General features: G+C 44.7%; 1 protein-coding gene across 1 annotated transcript; it reads left to right on the top strand.

The window, feature by feature from the left end:
- Nucleotides 1-1,563: 1,563 nt before the first annotated feature.
- Nucleotides 1,564-10,128, top strand: LOC148821644 (amine sulfotransferase-like). Its single transcript, XM_088930597.1, has 6 exons — nt 1,564-3,745; nt 4,321-4,529; nt 6,440-6,566; nt 6,958-7,052; nt 7,601-7,781; nt 8,257-10,128. The coding sequence occupies exons 1-6, from the start codon at nt 3,583-3,585 to the stop codon at nt 8,382-8,384; spliced, it is 903 nt and encodes a 300-aa protein (XP_088786723.1). The 5' UTR covers nt 1,564-3,582; the 3' UTR covers nt 8,385-10,128.
- Nucleotides 10,129-10,495: the final 367 nt, after the last annotated feature.

Below are 10,495 nucleotides of genomic sequence, written 5' to 3'. Positions count from 1 at the left end.
TTTTTTTGGAGGGTATTAGGACGAGACAAAAGGACCTGTTTGGCTAAATGAATTTCATTATATTAGGTCCACTGTTCTTAAAGGACAGGGCAAATAGCAAGGTGATCGTAATGGGTACAGTCTTAGTGCTACAACTGTATGTGGATGGCAAGGTGGCCAGTCGAGCTCATACCGTATAATAGTGTGCAAGTGCTGTTGTGTACCATTTTGTGCTGTGTCTTTTGCATCAGTCCCTTATTCCCAGTGGGTCTTATCCACCCACCAGCATCAGGAACCCTTTTTCCTTTTAACTGATTGGCACCCAGACAATGACGAGATTTTTTATGCTGTATTAATTACAGAAAACAAGAGCACCATGGTGGTAAAAAGAAAACCCTCTAATAGGCAAAAAAAAGACATTTACTGTAGTCAATCTCTCCCTGGTACAAACTAGTTTGGCTTTAATGAACCTCACCTGGGTAGGGCTGGGATTCAAGAGAGTGAGATCTTGTTGTTGATAGGCTTTGGCTTTCTTGTGGGCAAGTTTCACACAGTGAAAACATGGGTGTTGGGATACATACAGTTACATACATACATCTATGAGTTCATGAATTAAAGGATGTGCTGTATGTATTGCTCAGACTGTCTGATTGTTATTATATTTGTAAGTAACTCATGTGAAACTTTCCTATAGTTATTGCAAATTCAGTACTGGCAGGGGACACTGCTGGATAAATTAGCAATAGTTTAGCCTGTAGTATTTATTATTATTATTATTATTATTATTATTATTATTGCCAAAATAGACTTCTAATTCAGAAATATTACCATGTCTTTGTAGAACATTTTTTTTTCAATTTTGTTTTGAATTTGATCTTTGTCCTCTAGGGGGATCAATATACTCTACAATGAACAACTTGACTGTTTTAACTTACACATACAGTAAATGTACATGAGATCATGTACTGTAATTATACAGTGGATAAGAGGCATTCTTGGCTTTGACTCAGAAGGCCAATTCATAGATTGCTTATCTGAGTCCTTACTGTATCTATAGAGACCTTTTCCATAACTATACAAGAGGCTGAACTGATTCCAAACTCTAAAGAATAATAAGAGATTATAGTTCTTTATACGCACTTCAGTGTCAGTCTGAGTCTCAGTCTCTCTTTTCTTCTCAAAGAGAAAAGGGAAAATAAGCTGCCTTAGTTGTAGCTGTAAGAAGTGGCTTTCAGGCTCTCACACTGGAAAACAAACAGCCTCCAGCCTCATGGAACCTGTCTGGGGCAGTAGGTAGGGTGATCTGGCAGTGTTCCGATTCTGCTCCTGGGCATCACCCTCTCCATGTCTGCTCTGTGCTCCATTGATCCTGTCTGGCACTAGGATGTGTAGCTGATCTTGCTCCATTGACTGCTGGCGTCCTGTCAAACTGCCCGTGATCTGTGCATTGCCATCTTGGGCAGGGGAAATATTAGAAAAAGAAAGATCGAAACCGCAGGTAAAGCTTCACAGTCTATATAAACCAACCAAGGTTATGTAGAGGTTATTTACCTCTCTCTGAAACTCCATCCTAACCCCTCCAAATCTCTGTGTGCCCTGTAAAACCCATAAATGAAACCTGGCACACCACTGCTGTTAACAATGTTAGTGGTGTAAGCGTGGGTTTTAATGAAGACAACGAGATCCACCTGCAGAGAACAAGTCTTTATCGTGGCAGAGACAGGACATACATTCATACAACCAAGACACAGTGGCAAAACTGATGCCACACTGGCCTCTTGCCCCACGGCCTCACAGGGACAGGAAATGACACCAAACAGACTCATCACTGCAGGGACATACTACACATGTGACGCAAAATTAGTTAACCAAATCAAACCTATCCTACAAATACCTTTACTAACTACCTGCTATACTGTAGTAGGTTTTGTTGGGGAAACATTTGTCCCTTCAGTAAACTTCTCTTTAGATTTCTATTAAGAACTCAATAGACCTCTCCTCTCCAGATACAAGGTTCAATTATCTTGTAGAATTAATTTTTTTTTTTTCCCTAAAGCATGCATTATTATAGAATAAACAATTTCATTAAATAATAACCCGTTTATGATCATGTCAGGCTAATTCGAACCATGAGTCATATAAGGCATTCAAGGGAAATATGTTTAATTTCTGTATGTTTCAATAACAGCGGAATTACTGTACGGTGTTATAAGTTGATATTTATTTTATTTAGAGACTAGGAATTCAGTAGAATTAAGATGCCCAGTTTCCAGTCAAATCGTCAGGCAGAACGTGGGCAAACAGCTGGTGGATGAAGCCGATTGTAGACGCGTACAGGGTTTTGCATTTCGGTAGTTAGTAAACTAGACGCGTCTAAAGATGAGGCCAATTTAGCAGGATCTGCAAATACTCTAGACACAGCAAATGAAAATCAAACGGATTTAGGTCAAACTCAGGAAAACACCTGGCAGATAACGTTTAATGTACTGTAGACAAATGCAGTGTTCTGAATTCGGGTTGTTATAACACAAGTGATAAATGCAAAATGGGAAACATATTTAGAAGAGGTTACTTGTGAAAAAGACTTAAGGTTTTTTTTACAGTACTGTACAGTATGTTGGCACATCGTTTACATCTTTCAGACAACGCGGGGAATCAATACAATTTGCAAACTGGGTGTGAGAATACCTAATCAGAAGTGTAGAACAAAACGATGTTTACTAGTAAGGCTTCATTGAGAATATTTCGTGCAATTTGGGACAACACGTGTTAGTTTTGAATAGAGAAGACTAGGAGGGGGACCAGATACAAGTGTTCAAGATCCTCAAAGGCAGTAAAAAAATTAACTACAGACTCTGATACCGCGGTAAAGTTAGCTTGAAGTTCGAAATTTATTTTGGAACGTCAATAACAATAATTAGAGTTATGAAAACACTTACATTGTGCATAAGGTGATTTGGGAAAAGTCTGAGGTTCTGCCTAGTGTGTAAAATATGCAGGTGGTTCGCGTGAACACCTGTTGAGCAGTATTTCTCGCACTGTGAACTTGTGGACACAGCTGTCCCGCAGTGCTCCAGTTGGTGCGTAATTGCGCGTCAATCAAAAAGCAAAGGTTTAAAAAAGACAATTAGCTGACTGCTAATTTTATGTAAATGTTGTGAAAACTTTCACAAATCGCGGTCTTTAAAATGCGTTTGGTTTGAAGGCTTTACTGTATGTGTTTCCCTTCCAAAGGTTTTGGCAACAGGAAATTTCGTGTAAGGGCACAAAAAGACGGCGTAAAATCCACAAAGTGAGAAAGGCTGAGCAAACATTCACAAATCGCCTTATGCACAAGACCAATGTTTTCATAACTCTCGTAGGTTTCGTGACAGCGCTCTTTACTGCGGTGAGTAAAGTCCGTCCATGTTTGTAGACCAAGCCGATACGCTATCTTAATTCCTTTAAGGCTATCCACACAATGCCAGAATCGTCCAATGGCAGTGCAGGCGAGGCGGAGACTCCTGCTTATTGTAAGGATTGCTTCTGTAAAGACCGGGCGCTCCACTGAGCTCCGAGCTGCAGTTTTGTCTCCTGCGCGCCCGCGTCCGCCCGCCCGTCTCCATGGCCACCGGCTCCGAGGTCGAGTCCATCGACGAGTTTCTCTTCAAGTACAGGGGCTTCGTCTTCCCCCGAGAAGGCGACATCTCCCCGGAATTCATCGACTCGCTGGAAGACTTCGAGATACGCGACAGTGACGTGTTCCTGGTAACTTTTCCCAAGTCTGGTAAGCTCTTTTCCAAAATTTCCAAGAAAGGATCTGTAGGGCGAGTAACGTTTCAGAAGCAGGCGATATATGAGCTTCAGTGTCCGACTTATTAAGACTTACTAAGGCAGCTGCCTTGATACAGTGCTGATACAGTCCCACCTGTGTCTGTTCATCCTAAACTATTCAGCGGTTAAGAGCTGTTCAGTCAGTAGTGTAGGAGCAAATGCTTGTGCAGAAATCAGTGGAGAACTTGAACACCATTGCCTTTCACCACAGTGCAGCACACACAGGTCAAGTCTGCTGTGCAAGCTTGTGAGTGTCTGTCTAGTGCTCTGAATGGGCAGACAGGGTATGAAAGCAAGTAGCAGCAGCAGGCTCAGATGAAATACAATGTTATAAAGCTGTCAGTAAGTATCCAGCTCTCTAAAACCTGTTCTACAAATGCTGTGTGTCTTTGAATGTTCTGTAAGGTATGGCTTGTTGTACAATTGCCAGCTGGCCTTTTCCATAAGTCCTGTGACAGCGTGGTGTGACCCTGTCAAGCCAGGTGATCCGCTGGAATCTGTCTCATGCGTTTGCTGTCTGTCCCACAGGCACCGTGTGGACCCAGCACATCATCACCCTACTGCACGAAAATGACTACCCAGGCGCCCCAGAGATGCAGACCACCTACGAGCGCATGCCCTGGCTGGAGTTTCGGTACAATGGGCGAGACGACACCACGCGCCCCTCGCCCCGCCTCTTCGCCTCGCACCTGGGACACTACCTGGTGCCCAGGGGGCTGCGTGAGGGGAGGGGGAAAGTGAGTCTGTCTGAGTGGGGGGTGGGGGGGGAGGGGGATCTCTGTGGTCCAGATAGGCCTGGAGGTCTTCCCAGGGAGCTGACAGCACAAGACGTAGGGCCACAGGGCACAGGGCAGCCCCAGGCGATTGGCTGTTACACATGAATAAAGCTAAAACGCACCCCAGCCGGGCTGTGTAGGCACTGCAGCTACTGCACAGTTGTGTGAAAGTTTCAGTCACACATTAAGTGACCCCCACAGTTTGCTCAGTTTGCCTCCACAGGTGTATTACAATAGCGTTGAGTGGTACTGGTGCAGTTCAGTCCTCTGTACTGGACAGGTGTCCCAACCAGGGTGTACACACTGCCCTGTGCCCGCTGGCTCACCACAACCCTCTATTGATAAAAGCGATGAATAAAAACGGATGAATGGAATACTACAGCTTCGTCTAGGTGAGAGGAATCGAGCTCGCCCTTCAGGGAGATTCAGTTCACCTTGAACAGAAACATAATGAGGTGCTGTACATGTGGGGAGCGAGTATGAGGTGTTGTAGCAGCTAATCCATAATCGTATCTACCTGGTTTGTCCGCATGAACATGATTTTGATCCTCTCTGCACACTGTTAAAGGATTCCTTTTTGCACAACAGAATAGAGATCTAACAGGACTTGGCTGGCAGCCGCAAACAGCAATTTGGTAGAAGATCGCCAAAGATCATGACCGATCTGTTCTTATGCATAACGAAGGAGCAGCGATGAGTTGAGTTGAGAAAAGTAGAGTGTCTAAGACTTCTGCACAGCAGTGTATATGTGCTGCGATCTGTTGGCTCGGGTTTGCTGGTTCAAACCCGGGCAATATCATTGGGTCATGGTGACTGGAATTGTTCAGGCTGTCCTGTGTGAGTGCTGGAGATCTGCCAGGATGGTGTGGGATTATAGTTGGAAAGGATGCAGAGTTATCTCTGTGGCTGTTCAGGGCCCCTGGCAGTTAATAGTGTAATTAGATCTCTGTAAGACCTGGCAAATCCAGATTGGGTGTGCGTGTAAAAGGGTGTTGGAAGGATTTAAAAAGAAACAAATAAGCCGTAATTATCAATCCACTGAAGCAATAACAGAATAGAACTGACCTCAGGCACAATCAGGAAGAGATTTAACTGAAAACCAGTCTGAGACCATGACCAAAAGCAGATTTTCATGGCTCACATCTGCAGCTGGGGGATACAGTTCAAGTGACCAGCTATTAACTGGACTTCTGAACTGAACTTGGACTGGAGACTTGGGGGGCGTTGACCTGTTCTGGCATGTGTTTGCACTGTGACACTGTGCTCTGCTGAATCTCATACGAGAAAAACCAATGTCAGGGTGCAAAGAGGAACCAAAGGTTACCGTACAAGCCTCTGTGGTCTTACAGTGACGCCATTGCCCTCTCTAACTCTTCGCCCAGTGGCGTTATAATGAATATGTCCCTGTAGATCAACATGTTGAAGGTCAAGGGTGACAATATTCACGTCGGCAGCTCTGTGCAGTTTGCAGTGCAGTCAGATCCTGTAGATATCGGTGAAAGACCCTTGTCCTGTTCACACCCTTGTCCTTAGAGTCTGTACACACAAAGCTCACACAGACTCTAAAAGGTAAAGTCTAGGAGTGTTTATTTCAGTTCCTTTTCAGGCCACAATACAAGAAACACAAAGACAGCTTTAAAAACAAGACATCCAACACCACTATATCTATGCGCACCCTTTTTGCACTAAAAAAGCATCATTGCACCCATGTGACAATGTACATTCCTAAACATCTAACCGATTAACCAACTAATCCCCACAGAGAGAGATCTTTGTGTATCATTTCAATTTCAAGTCAATTTTCCTACTTGTAGCGCATTAACAGTTTTGTTGTCTCCTTTTGCTTTGTCTGCTTGGTTTGTTTATTTTAGGTCATTTATGTCATCCGGAACCCCAAAGATATCTGCGTTTCTTACTATCATTTCTCCAAAATCATGGTCAGATTTGTTACACCGAAGGACTTTGATGAATCGCTGGATCGGTTCCTGAGTGGCAGGAGTAAGTTCAGTTCATGTTTCTCCAGACCTGGAAAAGAAGGGCTAGGATTCAGAGGGGTTTTTCCATTAAGGAGCCTGGGGATCACATCCAAGGCCTTATTCCAGAATGATCCCCTACAGCCTGGAGATCACAGCCAGGGTCCCAGACCAGGATGAGCCCCTACAGCCTGATGTTCAGTGCTGTAAAATCCATGAGTCCAGTGTCCAAAAAAGTATACAAGACTCCTAGGGTATAGAGATCTTATTAAATGGCAGATTTTCAAGCAAAATCATTTTTAAAGGACAGACTGTAGAGGATAGGAAGACATTCTGGTTATCATTTTTCACTTGGTGAGTCATCATCTACCTTCTTATTGACAAGTGACCATGAGATCTCCCTTGATCTTTTCCAGTGGTCGCTGGATCCTGGTTCGACCACGTCCGGGGATGGTACACTCACAAAGATGACTTTAACATCCTCTTCTTAACCTACGAGGAGATGCTCAAGGTACGTATTGGCTCTCCATGGCTGTGATCATATCTGTGTTAGGTTCCTGACAAATCTTGCATCATGAGGATGCTGGAGAGCACTGTGGATTTTAAGTCTTATAGAGGAATTCTCAACTGATAGAAAAGCATGTGCAATCAGATTTTCATTAAAAAATATGGTTGCTTATCTTTTGTTGGTACCAAAGTTGATTTCTTTCTATTGAACAGCCCCACCGGTCACACACACAGCAGATCAGTGCTAACTGCATAGTAGCTGCAAAGGATGGTCGCAAAAGACAATAATGAGTGCAAAATACAGTATGTGCAACTGCTCCAAAATATAAAATGCATTTACAGAAATATTCAGGATGATGGATGTAGAAGGGTAATTTGGTAAAGAGCTGGTGCCAAAATGAAATTTTATTTAAATTTGGAAACATCTTTTGAAAATTCCTCTGTTAGGCTCTTCTCAGAAAACCACACGACTCTGGTCCATCAAGCTGGAGATTTGTTTATTATAATAAAGGCAGGAGGATGTGAGGTCTCTCTGCATGCTGTTCCCCTCAGGATCTGCGCTCCGCGGTGGTGAAGATCAGTGAGTTCCTGGGGAAGAATCTGGACGACTCGGCCATTGACAGGATCGTGCAGAAGGCCACCTTCAAAAACATGAAGGAGGACCCCAAAGCCAACTACGAGTTCATGACAGAAGAGGTCCTGGACAAGAGCAAGGGGAGGTTTCTGCGCAAAGGTAAAAGTGAAAGTGTTGTCCCACTCATTGCTGTGCTGCTGGTCTGCTGCACTGGGCCTTGGGACAGCACAGCATTTGGCTTCACCTTCTCAGCCAAGGCTGAGCATCTGTAATGGTTCTCTCCTCATTGCATCCTGACATGTTTTTTTCAACTTGGAGGAAAATCAGATCGTTTTCAGCACAGCAATGTCCTCCTGGTGAGACTATTGTCCGAATATTACATCAAGTTCTGGACGAAACTTTCTATTGCTATTATCCCCAAACATGTGTGCTTCATTGTTTATTATGCTTCATTAGTTTTAGTACTTTATATTGTTGGGGATAATTGATGCAGGTGCTTCTGGCACCAGCTGGGAAGTAACTGAGTGGCTGAGAGGAGGGGTCTCACAAACAGGACAGTTCCAGGAATAGGACAGATGCATCCTGGGATAAGAGTCTCAGTTCTTCTTCTCTGATTCTGCTGTTGGAAATGCAGGTACCATCGGCGACTGGAAGAACAGTTTCACCGTGGCGCAGAACGAGCGCTTTGAACAGGTGTACCGGGAGAAGATGAAAGGGCTCCCCCTGCAGTTCATCTGGGATATCACCGAGCTGCAGGCCTGAGGCACAGGCCCTGTTGCCCGTGCAACGGCTGCGGAAGGGGAAGTGTCTCACATTGCTTTCTGGGTGTCCAAGCTAACGACCAAATCCATACTGTGATCAAGCTCGTTTTCTGTCTTTCTAGACAACAATTCCCAAATTGTTCTCCAGGGTGTTCTGGAAGTCTCTCAGGCAGCTGTGTGAAGTCGCCCCCCTACAAACAGCACACACAATGAGACACAGCACAGACCAGTCTCATTCGGTAGCGATCAGCCAGTGCTGGTCTGTACCGCTGCAAGCAGCACCCGAGATGGTTTAGTTTCCAAAATATAGCGCCTTCCTTAGTGGGGAGTCACATGACTCTTGGTGCTGTCATGGGGGTGGGGGGGGGGGGGGGTTGGGGCTAAGTGACGTTATACCCCCAGAAAAGAAGGTGCTGCTGTATATCCCTGGAACAAAAGCACCTCAGACACTACTTTCAACAGCACAACCCCCCCACAGACAGAGCACTAGTGAATGTGGGGTGCGTTTCATTGGTTGTGCTGTTTGCGGGCGGGGGGCAGCTTCACGGAGCTCTTTAAGGCAGGACTGTCCAGCCCAGGTCCCACAGAGCCAGTGTCTCTGCAGGGTTTCTGGGACTCCTGACGAGTGCAGGCTGGAAGAGCTGGGAGAAGACTGATCCAGTCAGGACAGCGATGAGCTGATTCAGCTCTTCAGGTGCTGAGTTTGAATGAAAACGTCTGCAGTAGATATACAAGCCCTCCATGACCATGACCAGAGACCCCCGACTTTTAAAACTGCTTCTTACCTCCAGTCTGTCCTGGATGTGGAGAAAGATGGGCTTCTGTCCCCTGTAGGCTATTGAGGGAAAAGAAAATAATGTTGGGAAAATATTTGAAGGAGACAGTGGATTATCTAAAAACCAAAAAAAATAACTGAGGAGCTCTATCTTTGGCAACAAAGAGAGAACCCTGCCATACATTAAAGATTTATCCTGAAGAATTGGAGACAAATGATTCTCTTGGAAAGGCCTGAAATCGGTCACAGGCACGTCAAAATAATTGAATGAGGAAGAAGCTCATTGTTTTCTTTTCTTATCTGAACGTATATTAGATATAGGATATTAGAGTGTGCCGTATGACAGGTTATAATGGGATGAATTTGAAATCTAAGATGATTACAATTGTAAACAGTGGTGTTATTGGGGAAATTTATTTCCAGTAGGTCCGTGAATCATTATAAAGGCACCAGACTTAACAAAAAAAGGCTGGAATGCAAACATCCAAAAGTCAGATGTGCTGGTGCGGTGTACTGCACGTGACCAGCCCAGTTCGAGCACTGACTCCACTCTGGGAAGGGCAGAGATCCTGCAGAATTTCGACCTATCGATTCTTCCATCAGTTTTCCAATTGCTTCATCCCATCCCGGTTCACGCGGGGGGTGGGGGCGAGTCTTTCCCAGCAAGCGGCGGGCACAAGGCGGGATACAGCCTGGCCAGGGATCTCTTTTAATTAGCAAGAGCTGAAGACCCCTCATAGCACGTTAAACTGGTCTGGTTAAGGTACAGTAACGCTCTGCTCAATTAGGAGAGTAAGAGCAGGGTGAAAACCTGTTGACACAGCACCCCCTCCCCCCCTCTTCTCCTAACACTTGTGCATGTCACGGGCCTTGTGGCTGTACAGAATCTCAGGTTGTACTCGGCAATAAAGGACAAGAATGAAATTGCCATGTCTGCTTGATTTCTTCAACCGATTAAAACTAGAACAAAAGAAAACCGTTGTTATTATTATTATTGTTGTTGTTGGTGGTGGTGTTGGTGGTGGTGGTGGTGGTGTTGTTATGGGAATTTATTTTCACACACATAGACAAGCACTTTGCAAATCATCAGATTATGATTTTGTTTGGACGTTAAAGAGTCCAGCGCTCTGAGTGTATTTTTTGGTAGATATGGGCAATATTGCCGGTTACCGTGAGGTGTAGCGCAAAGGCTGTTTCCGGCCGATTCTGATTTCTCACAGTATCACACAGCCGTCTCGCAAACCATCAAAACGCTGCTCCACTCTTTCGGTCCAAGCCAGACAGTTCAGCGTCTCAGTTCAGCGACTTTATTTGCGATAGTTCGGAATAATATTGAG

Source organism: Atractosteus spatula, chromosome 13, assembly GCF_055471065.1.
Source record: "Atractosteus spatula isolate fAtrSpa1 chromosome 13, fAtrSpa1.hap1, whole genome shotgun sequence".
Classification (NCBI taxonomy): domain Eukaryota; kingdom Metazoa; phylum Chordata; class Actinopteri; order Semionotiformes; family Lepisosteidae; genus Atractosteus; species Atractosteus spatula.
This window is presented reverse-complemented; position numbering and strand designations above follow the sequence as displayed.